Below are 27470 nucleotides of genomic sequence, written 5' to 3'. Positions count from 1 at the left end.
ATATAATGAGCTATTTATCAGAAGGGGATTGTTTTTTATGTACACATTACAACGAGAGGGGACCCGTCGCTTATCCAAAGCCTACGGAATCCAATGCACCTCAAGAGATCCAGTCTCGTTCGTCCCCAGGCATATTGGGCAGAACAGACCCACAACACAAAGCACGGCGCGCCCGCATGACATGAGAAAAACCGATGCCCGCAACCAGTCCATGATGTCGCTGTATATACAATTTATACGCGTAAGAATTTGTGTGTCTTTATATATAGAGCAATGAATATATGATTATCATGTATATAATCTGATTATGTTGTTTTTACATTAGAACGCAATGTGTGTGCATTTATATGCACATTTTTGTCATGTGTGCTTCTCTACAGAAGAACGCAGTAGTCAACCAAGTGGATAGATTATACTACGCGAAGGACGAATCGGCCGTCCTTGAGTCGAATTCATGTCTGTTCGGTCGGTACGTACATTTGTATGTCAATGTAAATTGATTCAAACAAGATTATGCACACGTTAACAATATTAAAAACGTATAATTTTAAATTAAACGGCTTTTCTACGTTAATTATAATAGTAATCATCATTATTATCGTTCGCATCATAGTAATACATACAGTTTGCACTTTGCGTCGTTTCCTGCGACTCTTGATAGTATAGGCATCGTTAATTACCATTTGTAACGTATGGTAATAACCAAATGAAGATTCTCAGCTACCCTCCTTCGGCAATTTATCTTGCCAGACACATATCTAAGCTATTCGCAAGAGTAAACTTTTACAGATGTTACTTTAATCTTCCTCTCTTCTCCGGAAAAGACACGATCTCTTATTACCGACGTAAACACACACACACACACACACACACACACACACACGCAAACACACACACATATATATATATATATACTCATTTTTGCATTTAGCTTTCCATGTCAACTATTTTCTCCAAGAGATATAAACAGGTAATGCACATAAATATCACCAATATGTCGTGGTAAGGGAACGCAGCCATCTTCTGCCTGTAAGTGCTGGGGCAAAGACCAAGGTGTCATGACCAGCAGCAGCAATAACAAACCCATCGGTCCCACGAAGGCCCCGCAAGGCTTTATTAATTACCACTTCGATATCTTTTCTATTCGCGTCTTCATACGTAACTGCTTCTGACGTACGTACTCGTACGTAACGAGCATTGGCATGTCACCTACATATTACGTTATGGTCACGTTCCTCGAACGTTCCCTGTGATTCAAAGCCCTGTTGCCTGTCAATGCTTGTAAACAGGACCTGTAACCACACTCCTTAGAAAAACCTTCTGCGTACTTTTACAGATTACAATTCTTGCTCCTCTATTTGGGCGGCTGAAGTCCACCGTACATCATCTGGAGGTACTGCTGCATCAGATTGGCAGCCCCACCAGGCAGTTGGGTTGGCCCGCCCATACCTGGCGGAAGCATCATTCCCCGTTCGATCAACTCTTTATACGCCAACTCAGACGAAGTTTGACGCGCCGCTGCCGCCTGGGCCGCTTGATGCGCCGCCGCCGCTTGAGCAGCTTGCGCCTGCTGCACTGCCTGGGCCTGTGCCTGGGCGGCAAAGGCGTTCTGGCGCATCATGGCTGCGGCCATCATCGGGTTCATTGGACCGAGAGCCGCGAGTCCGCCGAGTGCACCAAGGTTGCCGAGTCCAGGATACAAGTTTTGTGGAATGAACGTTGGTAATGTTGGATTGTAGTCCGAAACTGTCGGTACACTAGCTGCAGCGGCCGCAACGGCGGCAACCTGCGCTGCAGCTGCTGCATGTGCAGAAGACGTAGTTGATGACGATGACGAAGACCCGCCGCTCGACTTCGACTTAGAAGATGATGAGTTTGATTTTGATGCACTACCGCTGCTGCTCTTCATTTGCATGTCTTGGAACGGAATGAGATGCGGCACCTTCGGTAGTTTCCCATTGGCGCTCGATCCCCCGATCGATCCTGAGCTGGCCCCGTGCTTATTACTTGGGGGTATTGGTACAGACTGTACAGAGCTGGATAAACTACTGGCATTACCCTTGGACTTCGACGACGACGACGACTGAGATGACCCACTGGAAGAAGAGGCGGCAGATACTGTGGCTGCCGCCGCAGTGGACGAGGACGATTGCGCCTGAGCTGCGGCTGATTGGAGGAGCGATGCCATTGATGCCATTGGGTTGAGCGGGTTGAACGGTGATGAGGAGCCTTTTGAGGATTTGCTACTGACACCCACGGCTCCATTACCGCCATGACCGGTCAATGCGGCCAGAGGAGATACCTGCCCTGGTGTTAGAGATGGAGATGTTAGTCTCGGTGAGGAAGATGGCGTTTTGTGCGAAGACCGTGACTGTCCACCGGACGACTGTGAAGGCGATGGAAGAGGGGAACTGAGTTGTGGATGAGCCATGTTGTTATGGCCCAGACCATGTTGTTGGGTGATGCTACCGAGAAAACTCGATACCGAGTGTGGAAGGTGTCCGGATGCGACCGACATCGAAGGCGGCGCTGCCGTGGTGGTAGATGTTTTCTTTATAGTGAGGTCTAATAAACCATTCGATGACGGTGGTATCGCAGGTGGCTGAAATACGTAACAATACAGAGAGGCACATAGTGAAATTAATTTAATCAGATAGATGAGGCTGTGAGTCAGGCAGTGTGATCAGTAGGATTCCTTTGAAAACAATGAAACCGCTCACATGTAGATTAATACTTTCGAACTGGATCTTCAACTAACTCACAAAAAAATTCTAATTCTTCGTTACCGTGTCAGATGGCTTTAAGGAGTCATTATAAAAGCACAGATGTTGCAAAAAGAATTTCGCAAATACGAAATTTAACAATCATATGGAAATTCTAGCGATGCTAGTCTATTCTGAAAGTCCTGCTTACTGGCTTAGGCGGGCTTTTGGACCGCTCTTGTCGCGTGGGCGCCTTCTTGATACTCAGATCAAGCGCGTCGTTATTCGTCGTTGAAGTAGTCGGCCTAGATCCCAAACTCGAAGCATGAGCCGCCGCAGCTAATGGGGTGGAACGACTTGAAGGCCGAGACAGGGAACTTCCCAGATGAGACGTCATCTTTGTAGAGTCTTTTTTCGGCGGAGGTGTCGAAAGTCCATTTGCTGCAGGAGTACAGGAATAATGATGATAGGTTAGGTCGGTTTTAGGTTACACTATGCTAAGTTATGGATTTGTATGCAACAGCAAGCCGACCGGCACTTTTTCAAAGATATAGTCTTTCATACAAGCTTAAAAATTTATAGGCGACGTATTTTCTGTTATAAAATAATAATCGCTATTATTATTACTATAAAAGAAACAAAGTATTTTAAAACCCATAGAAATGGTTAACATTAATAACAATATATCGATTCTATCCCTTATGACCTTATCTGTGAACAACCTCCACTGAATTATGCTCTTAGTGCGTTAAACTCAATAAAACAGTATACACGGCCATGCATATGGATGCCCATGGATGTGAGGTTGTAGTGTGGTACGTCACCTAACGATCGACCGAATAGCAGTAAATTAAATAATAATAGTTTTCAGCTCCCCGGGACTTTTTATCTGCTCTCCTTCTAGTGGACAAGCATGCACATACCAGGTGTAGGCAAAGACGGCGACATACGATGAGGTTGGAAGGAAAGTTTAGGGCTTGCAGCAGGCTCCGGTTTCGGTTTGTTGCTGCTACTGCCGCCGCTGGTCCGCTGTGGTGCAGCTGGCTGCGTTTGTGCTTGAACTTGTGCTTTACCCAGCTCTTGGAGCTGAGCCATGGCGCTTGGCAATTGCGTCGGTCTTCCCGTTAACGCTTGCAACATCGTACCCGCCGCCGCTGCGTACGGCCCATTTGTGTAAATCTGCTCCATGAGACGAGCCATGAGTTCCTGTTGAGCTTTCGGGTTGTTGGCTGCCGCTAGCCCGCAGAGTTGTGCAATCTGGGTGCGCCACGCAATGGCCAGCTCCTCTTCCAGACGACGCTGTATTTGTGCCTGTTGCGCAGCTTGCGCCTGTGCGTGAGCTTGGGCTGAAGAAGGCGTCTGGACTCTGGGCAGTGGGGTGCGGGCACCTTGCCGCTGCGTTGATGCAGACCCTTGAGGAAGCACTTGGGTGGGCGGTGACGCAGTATGCGGGGAAGGTGGGAGACGAGGTGAACTGGATATCGCCGGATTTGGCCTAAAATCATGAAGTTTACAAGGCAACGAATACAGTATATATAATGTGTATGTATTATGTATGATACTAACGTGGTACAGCAAAAATCAATAAATTAATCGTGATAAGAAATAAACATTAGTGGCAAAATCGTGAAATGCGCTTTGAGCCTGGTGAATGAGACAACTCGACTTGCTAGCCAATCAAACAAACCTTGGATGTGGCGTAGATTGAACCTGAGGTGAAGGAGCTTGTTGTTCCTGTTTGAGCCTCTTTGCAGCAGGCTGCTCGTCCTTGGCCTCCTCTTTGACGGTCGCCGCTTCCCCCAGCGCCGTATTCTCAGCCTTCAGCCCCTCGATTTCGACCTTGTTCTCCTTTTTGACATCTTTCAGCTCCCCATTCTGCTCCTCCTTGATGGGCTCCTTAGTAGCACCAAGTTCTCGGTCTTGTTCCTTTTGTAGCTGCTGCTGCTTCTGCTTAAGCTCTTCTTGAGCCAGCTCTGCCATTCGCTTTCGTAACAAGCCTTCGAGTGTCGTCTTCTCATGCGGTCCTGGCTTCGTATCCTCACCAGCTGCAGAATCCCTTGTCATATCACCGACATCTCCCTTCTTCTCATCTGTAGAGTTTTTCCTTTCAAGATTCTCATTGGCTTCCTGAGAACATTTTGAAACGTCGCTCGCGTCTTTGGTCGTTTCCGCCTCAGCCACTGCTGCAGCGGCCACCGCAGCTGCTTGTTGCGCGGCCCGTGCTGCTTGTTGCGCAGCAGCGATTTGTTGTAGCTGTTCGTGAATCTGTTGCTGCATTTGCTGGTGCTTTTGGTGTATCTCCAATTGTTCCTGGAGTTGGCTCAACTGCAGTGGGGTCAGCTGTTGACTAGGTGACGCGGCCGGTGATGAGTGTTGGTCGTGATCCCTGTCAAGGCCTGATTCTGCTGTTTCCGATTCTTGATCCCTGTCCATCGATTCGAGCGATTGGGGTTGCTGTTGTTTTCGTTTTTGCTTCTGCACTGGTGGCTGATCTTCGTCCTCTTCATCATCGGCGTCTTGTTGATCGTGTTCAAATTTCAATTCTCGCTTAAGCCGTTGCTGCTGTTCGTGTAGATCTAATCTTTGTTGTTCGAGAAGTAATAGTTCACTGTTCGCTAACTGTTCCTTGTCATTATATTGTTGTGACATTTGTTGTTGCTGGCCGTTGAGTTGCTTTTCGGCTGTGGCCACGGCTGCTGCCTTTTCTGCAGCTTTTTCATTGGCCTTTTCCTCTTGAGCAGCCTTCTTCTTACGTCGCTTCTCTTCATCAATCTCGCGAACGTGCCTCTCATAAGGCAACAGAAGTCGCTCGTAATGCCGTCTGTAGTTGCAGGCAGCAAAAAAAGTATCCAGATTAGACATACTCGTGCTTGAAGCGCGTGCTCTTTGCAGGGTTAATCGTTGTGTGTTATTTCTATTATAGTAATTTATACCTTCGTAGAAAACAAGCTTATTTATATATATATATATATATATATTTGCGTGTGTGTGAGCAATTTACAGGCAGATGGATCCAATTCCTTCTCACCTGGTATAGGTGGCAGCGCTAGTGCTATTGGCACTTCCGCCCAGAGTATCATGCAACTTTTTCCAAAGCTTCCTACACGTAATAGACTCATATCCGCCCATCTCCTGTGAAAGCGTAAAGAAGTCGAACAGGTCGACTGCAAGACATACCAGAATAAGGACAGATTGTTAACTATTTGTAATCTAGTAAGCACGAATTGCTCTGGATTGGGATCAGAGTATTCCAGGTAACCGCCCAATTATAATGCTGAAATAGCAAAACCTGTCATTTTATGTAGTTGTCTCGCAGCAGCTAGCAGGGTAAATTTTTTCAAGTCAAATAAGTTGGATGAGCGTACCATCACTTTGTCTTTCCCTCTCGGATCCCCTAATCAGTCTGCATAGGTCATTAAGACCAGCCGCGTAGTTCATTCCCTGAATATTTTTAATATTCCATGGATACCTGATTCGCTTTGTATTTTTAGGATAGAGATTAACTGTGAACTCAACTAATTATCATTCATAACCGCCTCATCTAGTCGAACAGCGGCGTAGGCCCATTTCGTAGGCCCACTCTGAATAACTCAGGCCAGTGGTACGGACGAAATGTTTAGGGGCTTTCTGTTTTAAAAAATACCATAAAAAATAAATCACCCTTATATTGAGAATGTATATATACACGTAAGGTTGATGCACGCAGAACGAGAATCATAGCTTGGAGTAGATTTCCGCAATGAAAGTCCACACATGTGCTTGAATATCTCACTGCGTATGTACGACGAAATCATAGACATTGTTGAATGCAAATACTGGCAAACCTTAATGAGCCAACTCGCACATTTGCTTCAGTTGCGTTGACGCGTACCACCTAGTATTTACAGGTAACTTTACTTACTTTGTTTGAAGCCAAGGCTGGGTATGCGGCTGATAGGCGTCTTTCGCTCTCGCATGAAATTAAAAAGCTTCTTGAGGAAGTCCTCCTGCCGCTTACATGCTTCATTTGTGTTGTTTTTCGACATTCGATTCTCAATCTGTATGCGAATATTGTCACGACCCTCTTCCGAGGCGTTCGAATCCGACCCTGGTGAACGTGCCCGTCGTCCAAATACACCACCGCTTTTTCGTTTGTACCTAGATTTTAGGCTTGGCCCTAGAAAATTCAAGCAAAATGATGTCAACAAGTATGCCATAGCCTAGAATGCCAAATACTTTCATGTTTCTTAGCTGTTCTCAAAAAAATAGGCGGCAACCCTGGGATTGAAGTTCAGCTGTTTGCTCGAGAAGTAGATCTACACGTCTGGTAAGAATTATGCTCTTGTTCGAGTTCACCCTTACCGAGATGATCACAGACTTGCTCATTTTGTGAGAGAGTCTCGTGCTCAAACTCTTCGCGAGCAAAGTGTATGTGGTAGTCCCCTTTCTTCGGAAGATCAATGCCACCAAGGGCTTCGACAAGTGGGTGACTCCGCCACAGCTCCAGATGGCCTTCAAGTCTTCGGAGCACTGCCCGAAACCGACAATACCGCGGGTATGATAGGACGACGACGTGTGGACAGGAGAATTCGCCATCCCGAGTTATCGACAACGCGCCATTACCCGGTGATCCTGCAAAATAGCATATACATAATGTACCCGATAAGGGAAAGAAATGACAGTGACTTGTACAAGTTTGTTATACGGCGTGAGCCTCATGTCTCCGGACAATCTGAGAAAAAGGTTTTCGAAAGCTGGCGGGCTTCCATTTCACATTTGTTCAAATAGCAGAAAATAGGCAAATGGTCGTAATAGAGAACAGATATAATTGTCCAACACATTATAACAGAGGCACCTTAAGGCCATCTCAATAACTGCTATGTTACAGGGTTACTAATGCCATTGCACTACTATGATGTACACTGCATTACATTTTTTAACATAGTATTAAGGGGATATAAAAACGATATTAGGACGGATAATAAAGTCGTTGCAATTATTTATACGTTTTTGGCTTTTCAACAGATGTGAAATCGTCACAAACGAAGCGCTCCTTGAAAACACAAATATAACCTCTAATAATAAAACATACAAGACCCAAAGCTATTTAAAAAAGGACAGCAGACAATAAACCTACCATTAGAACATAGATAATAGTGTGCGTCATTCATTGTATATCCATTTGTCGCAAAAATTGGATTCTGTCCGTTTAATAGAATCGCATATGCTATAGTTCGAATAGAAGAAAAACGTCATAGACAGGGTCATCACAGTCGCTGGATACTGATACAGGACAAACTACGTTATTATTTAACTCTTTTTTATCGAAGGGCTCATTAACGAATTGCCGCCAACGCAGCCTACGCTGTAACTAGTTTTATTGTACCGCAAAAGGGATCAACTGCTGGCAGATTCTACCGCTCTCCTCACCTTTATCAGTCGCAGTTGGAGGGTTTGCGTCCCTGGGCGGCGAGTTAGCCCCAAGGAGGTTATTCTCTTTATTGTCCTCAGTGCTTCGTCGGGCAGCTCCGCTTCTCTGAGCTGCCACATTGTTTCCGTTATCGGACGTCTTCCTGTCTTTTTCTTCTATGGCCATCGCATCCGAGCCATCCGTTCCGAGGGATCCAAGGTTTGTTATCCCTACGCTAGGCACAACCAGACCGTGATTCCACTCCACCTCTTCGGTGATCCAGCCGACGAGGTCATCTAACCGGAGAACGATCGTGTCCGATGCCACCAGCAGCTCATGCTGAAAAAACACACGCAGACAAAGTAAGAAAAAGAACTATTTCAGAAAATAGATGAACTATGTACACACACACACACACATATATATATATATATATTTGAGTGACATTAGAGCAAGGTTGCATCTAGCAACATCGCTTGATGCATAGTCGCTAGTAAAAAAAATTAATTACGGATGAAAAAAATAAACTTTCAGTTAATGATTCAGGCCCAAATTGAAGCGACCATTACCGTGGATAGTACCCGTCAAGGACATTACCGCTAACCCATGAAACGAATATATATCTAGATATAGTTTCAGAAATAAAAAATGAGAAAAATTCTCCGTCTAGACGCGTCATTCTGTATGAAGGCGTAGAACATGCAAAATCCTTCATTTTTGTCGTTCAATCAGGATTGCCTTATGTGTATGACTTGGCTTGAAGTGTGAGTTATAAATTATTAATACAAACACTATCTACAAAATATATGCGTAGTGCTAACTGATATAAAGTCTATCTGTCTATTAATAAGCAAGCAAACATTTTATTGATAGTGATAATAATGCCGCTAGCTCTCATGTTAGAGCTTTATTTTACGTTTTAGATCCAATCCCTTGACGAAACATCCTTTGTCCTAATTTTGCCAATCGTATCTGTTGAAATCGTTGTCAACGCTTTCCCCTCGTCGTATTCACTTAACCGCGCACTACCTATTTTTTCGTTCACGCATTGTGTCGTTTGTTTAAAAAATAAAAACAATGACGTGAACGAGTGGGCAGAGCTCGACGTCGTGGCTTCGCTGCTCGTTGAAAATGAATGAAGACTATCGATTAGGATTCAATTAATTTGAAAAGTCCGTCAATTTCTTCATGTGGGCATCGCTTTTTTGTGCATCGAAGTTCCATGCGTTTTAGAACAGAAACCTGCCCAGAATAATTCATACTCGATAAATGTATATATCTTGAATGTATACTACTATTATGTCTCGTTCTATTTGTTCGATGATGACACTGGATCGTACAGTTAGTTCTATTGTTGACGAGTCGATCTAGGGAGATCCCATTGCGAAGTAGTACAATCTACCTTACCTAAGTAGGGTGTTTAAAATAGGCCTTTGCGAAGAGGAAAGGATAGTTCCTAAGACTCTCGGAGAAATAAAAAGCTACGCTGGAGAGTTGCCGTTATCTAATGATAAGCTGGTCAATCTGAGCAATTGCGTCCGCGTCTGCAAACTGCGAATAGCCGTAAGGGCTGGGAATCGTAAACGATAACGCCAATTGTGAAAATATGCCCTGCGTTTCCTGCTCTGTCATCGCAGCCTATAGGATAAATAATTGTAAACACGCGTACAGCTTCGACGAATGAAGGCTGCTTACATAGCATGCGGTGACTTCATATTAAGAAGTAAATATCAAACAAATTCGATAATTGAATAAATACCTACCAAACAAATTCCAACTAAAATATCAACCTTGCCCCTAATAAAATAAGCTAACAATATTTATTCAGGTCACCCAAATCTGTTGATCTACACGTAATTACGTACACGTTTCTTACTATGCATTTCTGCGAAACTCTGACAAAAATGACCAACAGTGTGCCTTTTCTTATCGATGACCTTTCTAAGCGTTGCTTGATTTATAGACTGATAACTCAATCCGTATCACTTACGAGGACGTCTAATATTTCGCTAGGAGTAGCATCGCCCGTCTTCCAGAAAGCCAACGCGAGTTAACAGCTTAAAAGATGCTAAACATAGCAACAATAACGTGGATTGTAGTAGACAGAACAAGGCCCTATGGCCTGTTGATCACCCTCGCTGTGCGTCGTGTGTGTTAAGGTTCTTAGGGTTAGTTTGAATACCTGAATGACGATATAGCGTTATTTATGTCTCTAAGTTTTTAGGTCATACACGTATCAAGAGGATGATACTTGAAAAAAAATTTATATATATTAGGCCACCCTTGGCCTTTGCCTTGTGCGTGTTTTGCTATTAAACATACCTGTGTAAAGGTAAGAAGCTGACAATGTATTTATAATATAATAACCAGCTTCCTCCACGATATAGCCTAAACAGAATTTGTCATTCAACATCTTTCCAGGATGAATCTCTGGCGACGCACGCATTAGTCTCAGATCTCTGCTAGTACATATACATTAACTAACACTAGAGCTACCCCATGACAAACATCTTGCCCAAAAAAATCACCCTTTATTAACAGATGTGACTCTTATAGGCTAACCTAGTTTAAACGTCAATAGTCGATCCTCTTCTACAGTGTGAGGCAGTGCTATGATTATTGGTGAACTCTACGTGCGACCACTCGTAGAGGTCGCGGGTAAGTGAATAAACGACACATTTGGCGATTGTAACACATCATTAGCCCTATCAGTGCTAAATTCGTATAACAGATTGTTTTTTACCGCTTGTGGCTATTTTTAAGGTGTGAACGGAATCACCTCTTCGGCATAACATCCAAGGACCTACCCGTACCAGAAGCTCTAGCTGGGATGAGTCTTACCCGATTTAAGGCTTCTCTAAGAGACCTATTAAATGGAATGGTAATCATACGCCGTAAAAAGTATTTGCCAACCAGCGATGACCGCATAGGAGCGATCACCATGGCCGTCGCGGCGACTCCAGCTCACTTTGCTTATTCATTCATTATCGAGCGTAAAAGTGAGCCGTTTAGATATATGTAAAGTTAAACGCAAATCTGTGTCGGCCCCAACGTCACTGTTCTCTCAGCTTCATGAAATCTCAACAGTTACATAATACAATTTTCGAAGCTATAGACGAGCGAGGCCAACAAGCCGGCGGTTTATTAAGTGACGGCTGCTCATTTGTATGAATAAATCAATATCGATGACGTTGGTTTTACGTAACTCGTGACGTACCAATATGTGGCATTTGTGTAGCACATAACATGCGCTGGGCTCTCTGATCGACCCGACTAGAGAAAAAGTGTGGAGGGGCAAGTAGAGAGCGCTAGAAGGGCAGACAGACAGACCGACTATACGCTGCTGCGCTATGTCATTTTATGAGGCATTTTTCGGGTTCTGTTCGTTGGACCCAGAGCACTCGTTGTTTTGTCGAGTTATGAGCGTTTTAGCTACTTATTACTGTGTTACGTTAGCACTATCAGCGCATTTTCTCAAGGCCAAAACGTTGCGCACGATGAACTTGCAACAGCAGCTTCGAACTTGCCGAAAAATATACGTCATATTTCACTTTATGATACAGATTCAGACTCAGGTAGATTAGCTACAGGTAAATGATAGTAATCATGAGCTCGTCTATTGGATCGATGCCTACTGACAAAAATGGCGTCGTAGAGAAATCTTTTTTAAGTTTATAACAATTCCCCCCAACGAAAGCAGGCTTGTCCTCGGCGTCGTTTCTATTTAATCGTCCCACAATGACCTGTACTCGTATTCCGATCATGTCGTTAAACCGGTTCATGCGATATGCTAGTTCCACCAGGAAACACATCGAATCTTGATTTCTGGATGGCGAAAACGTTCCCACGAAGCTGCCGGCTGACTCGCGAACGTCTGTCTGACTTCGTACTGTCAACAGAGCTTATCATCCCTCAGCGATCAGTACAAGCAATTTACCGAAAATGCTACGCGTTCCGCTACCGTATACATTATTGGATATTAGAAACAGATTTATTCTTGAGACAGTTGTTGTTGCTGAGAGGTTTCGAATGAAGTAACAGTACACGTATCGCTGACGATTGTTCGAGGCCCCACTTCAGATATCTATTATTCAATTATATGAATTCAATAGGGTACGTAAGCTCTAGCTTCTGCACACCGTATACCTATAACAATGAAGCACGCTATAAAGTTTATCATAAACGTGTTACGGCCAGTGTTATTTTGAGCTAATAACACACAGACGAACAGAGCGGAAGAGTCATCGCCACGCCGGATCCACCGGATGGGAGAATATTTTTTCTCCATTATTAATGCAGTAATTTTTGGCGAAAAGATCACCAATGCATTTTAAATCAACCGGCCTCATACGTTCACATGCAACACGAAATTTTCTGCGGTAGAAGACCGTATTGTACACCAACATTATAGATACACAGTCAACAATTGCGTTAATTTGTGGAAAACAGCAATAATCACGTTATAGTATTTGTTGATAATGCTGAACGTGAACGAAGTCCTTCGGCCACCACTGGATGTATGGACAATTAGATAGCCCTATTCTTGCAGTTTGGCCTTCACGAAATGCAATAGCTATTTTGGCAATCCCGACTCTCAAGGCCTGTGTGATTTACATCTAGCGTACGTGCATTTAACGATGCACTCTATCGGATAGCCATTAAATAAAAATCAGTAACAAAAAAAAAAAAAAAAAAAAAGCGTTCACTATCCTCAACGCGTCCTGCTTTTCCCTAAATAAACTCGAAAACAGAGATAAGTGAAGCGTAACGTATCGCGCTGGTCAGCCACAAGACAATCTATGTTTGTTAAGCGTCAATGCCTGCCTTTTATTAATTTGAATCGATTTTTGTCAACGATGACAACGTTGGAAGAAGCACTCGCTTCTCTGTAGGCGTCAGCTTAACTTGGCATCAATTGGACGCCACAAAAAAAGACGGTGCGACAGCGAACGAGTCTAACCCGTCTATAAGGCTAACTGTAGTCAACAGTTGAGAAACAAGATTGAAGAAATAACGTGTTTGGACGCAAGGCAGATGGCAGCCGCCGAACGAATCTAGTAACAATAACAACAACTCTGCCGAAGCGATCTGCCGCTGACGCCGATGCCGCTAGCTGAGAGTGAAACAGATTCGCTTATTTTTTCGTCCTCTTTTTTTCTTTTCTTACGGCACATGCGGGGCCCCCCGTTCGTCGTGGTTCCTCCGAACGCCAGCCTGCCCCTTCGTAGGTATCCGTATCTCTATCGCAGTCATTTCATCTTCGGGCACGATATATACTCTCGCGGTCTGACAGAATATATAGACCACAACAAAAATTAAAGAGTATATAGCTGTAAGCCTATAACACGCTCGCTGTTCTCCCGTGCGTATTTAAATATCGCGCTTTGTCTTGAGACGCGGTGTGGCACTAGTGTCAGTCTGGGACGCGCTTAGTCCATGAAACAGGCAGAGCTTCTTTACCGCTGTTCATCCGCTTAGTATCGATGCGTTATGCTGCTATGGCATCACGTGTCAATTGTCTGTTTAGCTGGCTGGTTCGGTCAACAGCTCGGCAGGCCCAAACAAAAACGCCTATTTTCAACATTAACAAGCCAGCGGACCAACAGGGATCGCGGTAAAAGCAACCCAATCAACACGCTGCCGAATAGATAATAATAAGTGTTGCCACGAAAGACGTGTTCGACCACTGGACCTAACTAGGCAGAGGGCAAATTTAAAAATTCATGATCATGTCAGTTTACATGATCCATATTAAGTTCAAACCAGGCACCCTACAGACCCGAGCCTTTAGCTTTACGTTCCTCACATCCTGCTGAGCGCAGAAGATTGATCCCACCAAGTAATTTCTCCTATAAAGCGCGTAAAAATGTCCAGACCTACGAAATGTATGCTTACATACACAACAAACATTTTGTTATTGTTCGCTTTACTTACAAAGCAACTTACACGACGACACAATAAACTTCCAGTGCTATGTTTTTGTTCGATAGCTGGTACATTTTTTACTTTCTGTCGAAAAAAAAACCAAAATATATTTTTTTCGTATATATAAAGAATAATATTTCGTTTAGACGCCAATTGGAAACGTTTTTGGTTGAACAAAGTCACATATAGTATTTGAATCTATGGGGTGAATTTGCTTCCAATATGTGTTGCACTTCTCCAGGGAACAACAAAATAAAAAAGTGAGCGTTACATCGCGTAGCTCCACCGAAAGCAATTTCTTTTCAAGAACTTGTACCTTAAAGCATACGACTGAAAATACCTCTGTAAACTTCCGACTTTTAAATAATCACAGGCTTCTTAGTAATTAGATTGCAGTTTAACACCAAAGCAGATATAAGGCGCTGATGCATTGCTGCTAGATATTGCTCGCTCCCTCTCGTCCTGCTGCTATGCCTTGCACGAATTGATAATATTCATCAACAGATGGATCAGTTATATTCCGTAACTGCTCTCGGACAGCCAAACAATACTCTCCTATCACTGTATAACATTATTGGTTGGGAAGCATCGAACGGGACGAGGCAAACACCGCGTTGTTAATGATACAATGCAGCAGACATGGCATAGATAATTTCCGAACGTCGACGGTCATAAAGTGTGTGCTGTCCTATACATTAACAATCGTGCATGGTCATGTGTAAATTCAGAGATGCCTTGTTGCGCAACTAATGAAACCAGGCTGACTGCTACGAACAACCTAGAAAATTTCGGGATAGTTCGATGTCGACTGATGATCACTGTCAGCTATATATCTGCACGGAGAGATACGGTCTTCACGGTTTCGGTCAATTGCTTTGTATGGAAAAATACTTAATTTTTGACAGTGCGCCTCCGGACTATTGCTCATTGTGTTGGCTATTAGTGCTTGTTGGTGACACTTCGCGCGAATTTCGAGTTTATCATCGTCCAAACCCTGTGTCATTGCAACCATCACTTGTCGCAGCTCTGCCAAACCAAAAAATAGGAATACAAAACTGGTAAAAAAAAAACGAAATTTACGGGCAGAATTGCTGCTGGGCCTGCTAGATCACAGCAATGCGACCCGATGCAGTGGTCAAGTGGCCATGTAGATCCTGTTGCACCTTAGTACCCTGCAAGTTAGGAAAACGATTGAAAACTTCCCGCTTGAAGCGGCCATTCGATATCTTGATAAATGGCATTGACTAAAAAACTATAGTAGTTTAAAAACCAAAGGAGGCAAAGCTGAAAAGCTGAAGCTTAATCAAGATGACGATGGTGGGGATCTGAGCGAAGCAAGATGAACTCAGAACCTGAAGTTTGTTTGAAATTTAAAGAACAGTTTTTTACAAAATATATATACTTTGTAAAAAACTGTTCTTCAGATTTGCTTAGCACTTTTTGATATCGGTACATAGTTTCATTGTCCGTTTTGCTCAATATATGTTTATACTATTTTCGTACGGATTTCTATTCGGCTCAGTGAAAAACGTCTGGAATCCTGTCCCTACCTGTAGTCCGCGTTAGTAACGGCATAATATGTGGACAACTGAATCGGGCTGCTAAGCGGGTTCTCCATATTTTGATATCCACTATGGATGTCCTTACACGCGGAGCTCTCAGGTCTTTTGATTCTGAGCTCGCATAAAGTACCTCAAATTTTGTATGCAGCATACAGGGGGCAGTTTGAACCGCCAAACAAAAAGATAACTCTTAGGATTTCCTTACCCCCTGAGAGGCCTTCACAGCTTCAAACTATGTTAAATTTGGCCTAAAATCACAACAAAACTACTTTCAGCCATATCGTAAGTTCACAGTGCGAGCTGAATCTATTCCTTTAGCGAAGTTCTGCATTGCTTGGTACATGTTCTTTCTTGCTTTTCGGGAGACTTTCTCTTGCGGATTTGCCCATCCCCACGTTGCCCAGTCGCTTCTCTTTCACCTCAGCTGCGGCCCCGCCTTCCCGATCGATCGTTCGCTTCTGGGCGATATAAACTTCTCGCCCTTTCTCTCCTGGCGACCTTTTTCAGGAAAGCTTTGTCGGTTAGGTACGAATTCCTGGCTAGCGTTTCCATGTTAGTGCAGTCTCCTTTCTGTATCTCTGATCAAATTCGGTCACGATGAAGACGGTGGACATTCCCACAGCCATTCCCATAACATCCTCGGCTCCCATCTGGGCGCAATCGCCCTCTTCACCGCAGACGTGATATCACCTGATTCTCCTCGACTTGCCAGGCCAACCCCCTCAAATCGCAATCCACCTTTGATTCGTTTCGACCTCGGTGCATTCTTTTCTACAACTACATTCTACCTATTCCCTGAACGATCCGACCTGATCTACAAGCAAAAGCCCAAAAGATGCGTTTTCTCCCAACTGATCTCTTCCGCCCGTTACGTAATCATAAAAAGGCTTCTTCGTTCCCCTGGTTTAGAGCATGGCGCCCTAGCGTGTCAGCCTAGTGTATATGCATTGTCGTTAGTAACGTTATAAACAGAAACCTATATAGCGACCAATATACCAACATACTTGAAAAATGTTTACACTACTATAGCAAGGACTAACAGTAAATTGCAGTACTAGATATTATTAACTAGATATTATTTGTACGTGACAACAATCTAGATTACACTATGCCTCTGAAAAATAATAGGGCATCTCTATTAAAAAAAAAAGCCGTAAAAATGTATCTTTATTTCTAGCCGTTTCCTGCTTCCACGTTCACCCTCTTTCTTTCGGCATTTTCACTCGGAAGTCAAATCAATTAGCATCTAACTTTATGCCTTTTTATCTGTTCCTATTTAACAAGGCGAATTCAGTAGTAGCGCACTCAGGAGACAACAGATAGGACATAGAGAGGGACGTCGGGCAGCTGCCTGGCTGGGTAGGTCTCGGCAGAGAAGAGCATCCGGCACGACTGGAGCTACTCTCACCAACGGCAGCTTCGTTGACGTCGTCCTTTGGATCCTTTTTGTGTCCGTCACGCTTACGAGATAAATTTCTGCCTTTTTGTCCTTTTGTGACGCTTTCTGCAAGCATTTGCTTTTCTCCGTCCGTCAAATTATGTTTTCTTGCTCGCGTATGTTCCATCCGTTTTTTACCTTTACCTACTTCAGTTCTCTACTTGTTGCCGCCGCCAATACCCGTTTTAGCATCTAGTATAATACTAGAATTAGTGGCGATAATGGAGATAGTAGCCAGCCTTATTCGCCAGCGGCCTTCTACGCACTGAGCCTAGGAGTGCGTAGGCTACCTTCATTGCAACCACTCAGCTGTCCACTCAGCTTCTCCTACCTGTCCATCCTAGGGTATTTCACTGTTAAGCTACCTTCCCGCGGACTCCTCCTCCTCCTCCTCCAATTAAAGCCCCTTTCTCACCATCCCACCTACACAAATCGCTCTCATCGTCAAGCCTCCTTTCCCATCCTCCCTCCGCTCCTATCAGCCAGCCACATACCTTCTCGGCTTCTCAATTTCTCCGCTGTTTTTTGACTTCCCCCTCGCACTGGCTGGGCGCAGCTATGTCTCTTCTGCTTCTTTTTAATTGTACACAGGGGAAAAGAGAGAGGGTGGGGAGTAGGGGCACTGACGGGTGTTGGAGGCTACATGAAGAAGTTCAAGAACAAGAAGAAGAGTAACGGGATAAGGGAGGGACAAATGAGGTGTACACTTTTCGCTTTTATAGTCACGGTGTGAAGTCAGAGAGCGTCTCCGCCCAACGGCAGAGTATACCGTTCGTGGACACCGGCTTGTTCTCCGGTATCTATTTTGGAGTATCACCGTCATCGGGGGAACGATTGGCTTCGAGAGCAGCGGTGTATGATGTGCTCGCTGGCAATCTTTTACTTCGTCAACCAACTTGTAGACTGATTGATTCAAGCAAAACGGACTGCGGGGCCTAGGCAAACTTTACATTTGCCTGCATCTTCATTGTTAACGACGGCTCTGTTATTGTTGTCTCGAATAGGTTAGAGCATGATGGCTTGTAACGATCATAACAATATGTATTCTGTTTCACAGACGATACGAGTGTGTAAATAAGCTAGCTGTTGGCAAAAAGACAGGAAAATCGTCTGGTTCGTTGAGCGGCAAAGAGAGTGCCCTTTACATAACTGAAGGGCAAAGGCGGCGTCCTTTCTGGTGTGTGTTATGTAATGGTATCGTACGATATACAAGTACACTATTTATCTGTCTATACAAGTACACTATCTATCTATCTATCTATCTGTACAAGTACACTATCTATCTATCTATCTATCTATACAAGTACACTATATATCTATCTATCTATCTATCTATCTATCGAGATAGATAGATAGATCTAATCTTCTATTTCTATATTCTCAAAGGTATCATAGCGACGAAGGTAGGTGTACGGGTAAAAGACCAAATCGAAGTTAAATTGATGTTTGGACTCGTAAAAAACTTTATATACATAGCCTTGTAGAACTTGGCCACTCTGCGTATTTTCGCTAAATTATATTTTGCACTTCTAGGCCAACAACTATCTACCTGCTTGCTGTAAGAAGCAATACTTTCCTAGCACATAAAAGGAGATCTGGACGCAAAACTTGTTCACTGCGACTGCGGGCTAAATTGTCTGAGACAATGCGACCCTAAGGACTCTTCAGCTTCTCTCATCAAAGCTGGACCCTGTTTTATGTTGAACTATAGCAACAGTCCTGTCCGTCGACGATTGTGAGACCTCGCTGGTCTCCATTCTATTTTTGTCTAGGTAGCCGGCGACTGGGTGATGGGTGGCGACCACAAATTTATGTCCGTTCAGTGGTTCCGAATACTTTTTGCGTTTGCCGCCCCCCCATTGTTTAGCCTTGACCATGTTGTCGACGGCAGTTGGTCACGACGATTTAGCAGATGTGACGAGTGTGTGAAACTGGCCTGTATGTATGCGTGGTGTTTGTCGTTAACAATAGCAGGCCACCACTGATGATGCTGGTGACGAAGATAGCGGTATTTCTCATAGCAAGCTTCTTTATTCGCCGCTAGTGCGGCAGTGGCCATAATAGCCACTACCACTTCCTTCTCTGGGCTCCCTGGGGACCATATCCTCTCAGTTCGGTACTACTTGGACACTACTCACAGCATTGACAGCGACGGTGGGAGGCGAACGATCAGTGCTATACGCACGCACGCACACAGACTTGAAGCTTATCTAGATTCATGCCCAACGGCTCAGCCCTCTATTTGCCCTGTCCAACCCCAACCGTTGCTGCCTGGCTTGACGTCTGTCCGGTCCGGGTCTAGCTTACTACCACTCGGCTCCACTTGAGTAAGCCAACGGCCATCACACTGAGGTGTAGGCAACAGCCGAGTGGGCAAAGCTCGGTCAGTTCATCCGTTCGTTCACCCGTTTTGATTTGCTCGCCGCTGGCCTTGCTGCCAACAGCATCTACAGCGGCTGCAGTGGCTGTGACAGCTAGGGTTGCAATTCTTCTGCCGCTGCTACTGCAATGTTGTCGAAGATCAACAACAACAGTTGCGTGTTAGGGAGAGAAGATGGCGGTAGAACGCAGGCCATTTGCACAACAGCGGCGGCTCTCGTCGATGGACTTTGCCGTTTTAAAGAATGAGGAAATGAACGCAGCCTTTATGCGGATGACCGAACGACGGACGACAGTCACAAATGTAGTAAGGATCTAATGCTGCTGTTATCACAGTTTCCACTAATGATACTATCGTCATCAGAAACTACATATTCGAACTTACTGGAGTGCGCGTAGTCATAGCGGTAACCATATGGGTAAATAAAGCTCAACGTATCTAAGTCGAGGACATGAACAGTGTACACATTTAAAAGGTGCATAAAGTACGTGTCTGGTATTAAGGAGAAGCACATCGAACTCGTTATACAAAACACCGAACATGTGATATATATGTATATATATATGTACAATGTGTATATACAATCGTGGTACACACAGTATTTGTGATTTAGTCTATCGATCAAATAGGGCGATAGCAGAAGTGGGCAGGCTAAACAACGGGCAGCCGCACATAGTTTAAACAGAGAAGGTACACATATGTACACGTGAATGCGGTATAGTAACAAACGGAGAGCGAAAGTACGCGAACCACCGGAGCGCAAGCAAGCAACTAAACGAAGTAAACCAGTTTTAAGACGGCTTGTTCATGCCCATTGGTCGGTGTTAAGCCGAGCCAGCTGGAACGGAACAGGAAAAAGTAGCAATCGCAGGCGACATTCAGCAACGATGCAAAATTGGCTTTTTACTTATTGGCTCATTGGCAGGCTATCTAGGGGCTGAAACCCACAGCTATCGTATGGTTTAAACTTGGAGCAACAGTACGCGCACCGCATAACACAGCACGACGCAAGGGGCAGGCTCACTCATCTGCGCAAGGTACTACCTCTGCCACTGATGCTGATGCTGCTGATAGGTAGTGGCGTAGGCAAACCGTGATACTAGAAGAAGCTCTCGGTATGTAAGCGCCAATATATAAGTGGCATTCGTTAACGATTTTGAAGTTAATCGTGTGCTTTTTTGTTTCGCTTCCTCTTATGCTCCGCTAAAAATAGAAGCTACCGCTTTCCCTGGCCTGCTATCGCCGGCCGTTCGTTCATCGTCTACCCGAAAGTACGCAAGGGGCAAATAGGGTAAAGCAGCTACCCGCCGTTACAAATCGTATCACAGTCATTATCAGGGGAGGCTGCAAACAAACATAATCAGTGCAATTGTTTTCATTGTTCAATCTATGAGCACATAGATAGCGTGGGTTTGAAACGTCAAATATACGTAAAACGTTTGTTCAATATTGCTCATCTTATTCAGAATGCCAATTGCTAAGTTAACAACGCTCTTATTTATCGGTCTTACGTATCATATGTATACAGATATCAAGTCATGTATAGTTTTGTTCGCTAATTTCAAGAGAAGAACTCTACTATGCTGTGCTTCCGCCCTGTGTATTAACTGTGAAAGGTGTTTATGTCAATTTTCAGTGACTCATATGAAGGTCGTATAATTTGATTGTTTGTTGAGCGGCTGACCCAGTTTCTATCAGGCCTCTTTGCGTCCTCCTATTTTCCTAATAGTATAGACAAAATATCGATTGTCTGAATTGCGATCAGTGCGGCGCAGTGCTGCGGGCAGTAACAATAACAGCACAGAGGACTGGGTAAAGTGAATTTACAGCCAAACGTACATAACGGCATCTCCAGCAGCAGCATTACTACCGTCAGCAGCCAGGGCCCCCAAATAGTGTCTTTTTGCCACCGGAGCTGCAGGTGACAACGACACCATGGCAATACCGACGGAAGAGGCTTCGGCAACGGCCACAGAGGCGGTGGTAACAGCGATGGGACACTAATAAGAGTCTCTGGCCCACCGGCCCCTGGTGCTGGGATTTCTGTAGCAGTGGCAGCGCAAGCAGGCAGTCAGTCGGCGCGCCATCCCCATAAGGCTTTTGCTAACTGTCTGGATTAACATTCTGTCACTCGATGCCCAATTCACCCGAAGTTCGCCTCCGCTGGTCTTCCTGTTGACGACACGGAAAAAGGGGAGAGGTGGCAACGCTGTCTCGATGCTTCTTCCGACGACAATGATTGTGCTAGACTGAGGAGAACACTCAATCGTTCGGCAACTTCTCGTCTTATATATTCCCTAAGTATATAGCAGCAACAGCGCAAGCACCAACCTAACCCATTTGCACCCAGAGTGATGAATATTGCTTGATCCCATACCCTTACACCCGCAATGTTTCTACCTGAACCAACCAAAGTTGCCTGGCCTTTTGGGGCCGCGAGTTGCTACAGTAGCTCGGCTGGTTCACGAAACGATTCGAGCTTGGAAAGCACGATTAGAGTTTATGAAGCTGATAGTGGCGCCACCTACGGCAGACACCCAAATCCTTCGGTTGATCGCAGTAATGAAGGGGAGAAAGGGACTGCTTAGATATGCTTACAACGCAAACGCACGCATGCACACGAGTGAGGGGCCAAGGCAGCGAAAGGCCGGGCGGCCGGCTTATGGATGCGGCGGTGGTTAGCGACCCCCTAGCAGCTTCCACTGTCCTAGGCCTGCTGTGGTTGTTTTCCAGTGGCCTCGTTCTTCGACAATTTCCCTTCTATTCACACGGCACCTTCCTCTATAGCCTTTTGCACTCTTCTATACAACAGTTCTTACTATCCGACGATGGTAACGGCGTCCTGCTTGTCTATCTAAGTACCTTTGCTCCCGAGGAAAAGTGATGTCCAGTTGGTGCCTGCCGTTAGACCTAACAGCGACTCCCAGCCTTCGAGCCGCGTCCTTCCCTCTAAGCCTACAGGCAAAACAGCGAACGGCAGCCGCCGTATAAAGGCCCCAGTGAACAACCCATCCTGAATTCCCTCCACCGTAACCCCATGCCCTATCCAAGCCCTTTCCTATTATCCCGTCGCGACTCCCGGGACGCCCGGCCTGGGACAGACCCATCATCCTCAATGTAGTCGCCTTCCCGCCCAATTCGCTTGCGCCCTTCCAGTGGGATGCACTAGTAGAGCCATCGGTATTATTGTTGGCAGCGTAGCAGAACTAACGGGACCAGACAAACGAAATGTCCACCGCGAATAACACCGCCTGCAAATTCGACGTCCACCAACACCCACCATCATCACCAGCAGCATTATCGTCTTCATCTATCTACCTTAGTACTGCTATTGAAGGAACTGCCACTGCTAAATTAACTATAGTTACGTTCAAAGGAAAGCAACTAAAGAGCGCGAAAATTGAAAATTTACAAATATTCAATATAGTAGTTTAGTAGCGTTCAGCATGTCAGTTTTCTATAGCCTAATAACAGCTCACTAGATAAAGACACCACTTTTTCCAGCACTGCCTTTGTATTTGGAGCTCAGTCAGTCGTCGAAATATTGATTCATTTATTTTTTCACTATATATCTCCTCAAAGGCTGGTTGCATCGGCTCATTGTAAAAAGCATTGTATAAACCTATGCGCCTGTGTGTGTGTGTGTGCTTCGTGTATCGATTTAGGCTGAGAACGTCTGTGTGTGTGTGATGCCTATCTGTATTAGACTATCCCTGTATCTGCCTATACAACAAAATGGGCTGTTTTATTATATCTCACCAGTCGTCCGCCACTTTTTTTATTGCGAAGGAAAGAGAGGAGTTAAAAAGAGACTAATCTCGTTCTCTCGCTATCAGACATTACCACCAGCAAACCTCTAATTTTGTCCGGCATCGCGAGCGAGGAAGGAGGTACGGTCCAGGAATACCGCCGCTGGAAGGCAAGAGCCTCATAGCGATCCCAGGTGATCTCTACTTGCCCCCCACAATGCTGCCTCGATGTCGTGCACCTCATTACCCCTGCCTCTCCCCAACCCCTGCGCCGCCAAAGACTGCCCTTTCCACGGCCCTCTCTCTTCAGCCGCACCTCTGTGTTGTTTGCTGATACCAAATAAAGGGAAATTCGTTCCGACGCTCGTTCAGACTGGAACCGAGAGGGCGAAAGCTCTTTTAATGACAACAGATTTTTCGGGATGTTGCTGCTGCTGCTGCTTCAAAAACTAAATAGATTTTGTGAAGAGTATCAGGAAGATAATGAAGTGCCATTTTGGATCGGTTGAGAAATACGCATCTACAGAGAGTAATAGCTTCGAAAAAAATCATCCCAGAAAATGTATGCATCGCTTAATTTATTTTTAGTCGTTTGGAATTTATCGGCACACTTCGATACAAGATTCAATGCTATTTATGATAATTTGGTATCGACTTGAATTATTAATCGTCACATATCGAATAATACTCGTCTAAATGCAATTACATCCGGTGTGGATATCTTCCAGTAAACAAAGATAGCGAAATTTTACCCTGAAGATATTCAATATTGCAAACAAGGGATCCTCATCATAGCAGACGACACCTAGGGTGATAGTCCAGGAAAATTATTTTCGTTAGTATTCACGCGTTTATTAAGTATACAGATGCTGCGATATATTTACTATTAGCTGGCGACCTAAAGATATTACTACTAATTGGCTGGGCATTGTTGGCGGAAAATCAACACTGAATAGAAACCTAACGTCCTGTATAGTTTTGCGCCGACAAGCAATTTACGTGCTATGAATGGCGCAACCATCGCTTTAGGAGAGAGGGAACTCGGCGGGCTTTATTCGCGGACACCAGACATGGAGAGTGGGGGCGGTGGGGGTATTAAATGAGAGTATGATTTGAAAACGGGTGAGGCGGCTGCCTCACTAAATCGGTCATCGGTTGCAAGAAACGAAACGTCATGATGATGGAAGAAGCGCAAAGCGGGCTTTGGATTAGCTGGCTAACTGGTTGCACTTACCATTATTACATGCATGCAGACATGGAGGAACACGGTCGTCAAGGAGAAAATGAACGAGCGCGTGTTGTCCGATCAGCTTTACTCTTAGCAGCTACGCCTGTGTCTTTTCTCTCCTTTTCACCCTCGGCTACTCACAACCTCTAGTTTCCTCTCATATCCTCCGGGTGCCCCGGTCTAGATCTGTTCGCCGAGCGAGGGATCTGTCTAGAAGCATAGAGCAAGATGGGAACTCCGAGCGAAAGACACGAGCGGCCAACAGGACGAACCTCCAGGGAGAGGGCCGACAAAGCTAACACATGCTACCTGCCTGCCTCCCTAGCTAGAGCATACCCACCCTTAGCAAGAACGAAGCCGACATTCAACAAACGAACACGCGGGGCCGGCAGGCTCTCTGCGTACTTTCCTAGTGCTGAATAGCTATATGGCTAGATCGCTTGCCCAAATGAACGCTTCTGCTACGGCTGCTGAGCCCTCCCGCCGTTCGCCGTTGATCCCGATGAAATATGGACGAGATTTATGTCAGAGCCCCCGTTGCCTCACCCTCCCGTTTCCCGTCCCCTGCTTGGCTGTTTCTCGCGCGCCGCGACCCTATCGTTTCGATTGCCTAAAACTGCTGTGCGTTCTTACTCAGCGCCCTCTTACTCGCGCAAAGTTGTTTTCCCCAATCGTCTACTATTGCCGTTCCTTTGTCCCCACTCCCGTCACCGTGGCCAGGCCTCTCCTAGTCGTTAGTCGGGTCTTGACACTATTCGAATTCCCAACAACCCAACTGTAGCAGCGTTTCTCATTCGCGGCGGACGCCGGCTCGTTCTGCTCTCAAGCGCGATATCACGGCGCTGTTATCCATTCATTAGGATCTATCCATTATTAAACGCGAATCGCGCACAACAACGAACCACACCCCGCATGCTATGGCTCACAATTGTTGTACATCTCCATTGCAGTTGAAGCACCTAATGTCTATTTAAACGAATCGTTTGTTCATTCACCCACCAAGAACGACGCGAAAAACAATCCTACGTGTCGATATCATTTCACCATAATTGGGTTCTAATTGGGAGTGTATTAATGTAAAATTGTGACAAGATTGCGCAACTACTTGTAGCATTGTGCTTGCAGTACAGAAACAGGCGGCATTTACGTTATGAACCAAGCACGATGAACGATGTAACATGGATGAAGACACACGTTATTCATCATCATCATCATCATCATCATCATCACTACGTTTGTCTACTTCGCTTATACAGAATTGAGAGTTCGTTCTACAACGCCGCACGATGGGTGGAGTAATGAACAGCTTCTGATCGATGACTTGTCGCTCATCAGTTGCTGCGCGACTCCACCGCAAGGAGCAAAGGTTCACACCAATATATAGTGCAGATAGGTATATTTATCATCGACTGGCAGTACAAAATCAATTTAATCGTGTACTTCATAATCTCCAAAACGAGCTTCAAACAGACGGGTATTATTTTTCACGTTGACCATTATTGTAGTATAGTAGTAATATTATTATCAAGAATACCGCGACCTCATGGAGTATAAAGCTTATGTCCATCTGTGATAGTGTGTCTAGAATGTAAGCTTTTGTAAAATGTTTCGGCTCTGGGGTGCGGACATTGACAGCGTTTGCCCTTCGAGTAGTATATAAAACAGCGAGGCTGATGGACATTGGATGGCCGAACGGATGCGAGCCAGATCTTAAAGCTAAGCATACGTCAACGCACAATACTTTTGCTGCATTATTACCGTCATCATTATACAAGAGGCCGGGCTTTTTCCCGACATCGTACGCTGTTATTTCGGCAGACAACGAAGTATAGGACCTAACCAGAGCTAAGGGGATGCTTCGGTGTACAATGTTACAAAAAGCATTGTCGTTGTTGTTGTTTGGAATCTCCAGAAAATCGTACGGCATGACGAAGTCTTCCGTTCCGCCAGTGACAAAGGCAGTTACAGCTCTGAAACCGCTCAAATCCTACATATTAGCAGCTAATAATAATACGGCAATTTATTTCAGATCTTAGTTAAACTTTGATGAAGGGATTTCTTTAGGGCTGCGGCAGCAGGCCTGCTGCTCCTTTTCCAAGCAAAAATAATGCGACCCAAAAAACAATGACAAAAGAAAAAGGGGACGTGGGGAGAAAATAGATGTATCCCTCCAACGTTCGGGAATATAGACATTGATGCGCCTGGATTGTCCAGACTTGATTTGGACAGCAAAAACCGAACGTTACTTAGTAATGCTGCCATTGTAAAGGTAGCCACCAAAGGAAATATTATATAATATGAATAATTAATTAAGGACAGACGTTATTTTAACAGTAGAATATGAACTGTGAATATAGTTTGGGTAAGTCTATCCTCGTTTATTAACAATTTGTTCAAATCGGCAACTATGATGATTATTAGAAATATGGTTGTGTCTTTTGATCTTAGCTCTTATTATATGAAGAGGGCATTTCACAGGGTTCTAGTGCAGGGATGAATGAATGGTCCGCTTAATCCAATCGTTACCCTGTGCCCTAACTTCAGCCTATAATATATAGGTTGAAATTAGGGTACAAATATTAGGATAGCCAAAACTTCAGGCAAGCACTCCGAGAAGTTACCTATATTTCCCGTTGTTACTACCAGTATTCTCAACATCATCGCCACAGCCACCGGTGTCACCTCTCACCATGACGACCGCTCCTTTATTCTCTGTTTTTTATTAAAAACTGACTAGGGTAAGTGAGAGCAAACAAACAGCGTTAGCTTGTCTATAGTTAATGAAACTCTTAATCGGACTTTGCTTGGATAAATCGGCTTTTTCGAATAGGCCAACCACTACGATGGCTACCGTTCCCTTAAAAACTATCAGTGCACTAGCCTGCAGATACGTACAAACCGCCCTTCCTCTAACTCCCTGCCCGGTCATGTGGTTAGCACTGCAAAGCCATTGCTTTCATACTGTTCATAGTTGGTTTTTCGTCTCGTCTGTTTCCTTCTTGTAAAGTGGAAAGGGAAAACTACACTAGACAAAGAAAACTGCGCTAGACAAAGAGGGATAGGTAATCTTCCAGTCGTTTTTTGCTTGCTATGTATC

The 27470-nt window shown here is 44.7% G+C and overlaps 1 protein-coding gene and 2 long non-coding RNA genes across 6 annotated transcripts in view; 1 reads left to right on the top strand and 2 right to left on the bottom strand.

Moving 5' to 3' along the window:
• Nucleotides 1-6: 6 nt before the first annotated feature.
• LOC111250896 (uncharacterized) overlaps nucleotides 7-27470 on the bottom strand; it is a 149424-nt gene continuing 121960 nt past the window's right edge. For all 3 annotated transcript variants that reach the window (XM_022806826.2, XM_022806827.2, XM_086991346.1), the window contains exons 4-11: nucleotides 8112-8430; nucleotides 7044-7313; nucleotides 6604-6858; nucleotides 5731-5866; nucleotides 4390-5523; nucleotides 3626-4197; nucleotides 2914-3143; nucleotides 7-2602 (exon numbers count right to left, since the gene is read on the bottom strand). In XM_022806826.2, coding sequence (XP_022662561.1) covers nucleotides 1355-2602; nucleotides 2914-3143; nucleotides 3626-4197; nucleotides 4390-5523; nucleotides 5731-5866; nucleotides 6604-6858; nucleotides 7044-7313; nucleotides 8112-8430 — 4164 coding nt within the window. In that variant the 3' untranslated portion in view covers nucleotides 7-1354. The remainder of the gene's footprint in view (nucleotides 2603-2913; nucleotides 3144-3625; nucleotides 4198-4389; nucleotides 5524-5730; nucleotides 5867-6603; nucleotides 6859-7043; nucleotides 7314-8111; nucleotides 8431-27470) is intronic.
• On the top strand, nucleotides 10206-11280 carry LOC147755260 (uncharacterized). Of its 2 annotated transcripts, none has more exons than XR_015329276.1 (2): nucleotides 10206-10423; nucleotides 10855-11280. It is a non-coding gene; the product is annotated as an uncharacterized LOC147755260 (long non-coding RNA). The 2 variants fall into 2 exon arrangements; XR_015329277.1 differs by lacking the exon at nucleotides 10206-10423 and adding an exon at nucleotides 10634-10749.
• Nucleotides 18398-26649, bottom strand: LOC111250897 (uncharacterized). Its single transcript, XR_002673558.2, has 3 exons — nucleotides 24380-26649; nucleotides 23898-23950; nucleotides 18398-23518 (listed from the first exon to the last, which is right to left on the bottom strand). It is a non-coding gene; the product is annotated as an uncharacterized LOC111250897 (long non-coding RNA).

Source organism: Varroa destructor, unplaced genomic scaffold, assembly GCF_002443255.2.
Source record: "Varroa destructor unplaced genomic scaffold, Vdes_3.0 BEIS01000005.1, whole genome shotgun sequence".
Lineage (NCBI taxonomy): Eukaryota > Metazoa > Arthropoda > Arachnida > Mesostigmata > Varroidae > Varroa > Varroa destructor.
This window is presented reverse-complemented; position numbering and strand designations above follow the sequence as displayed.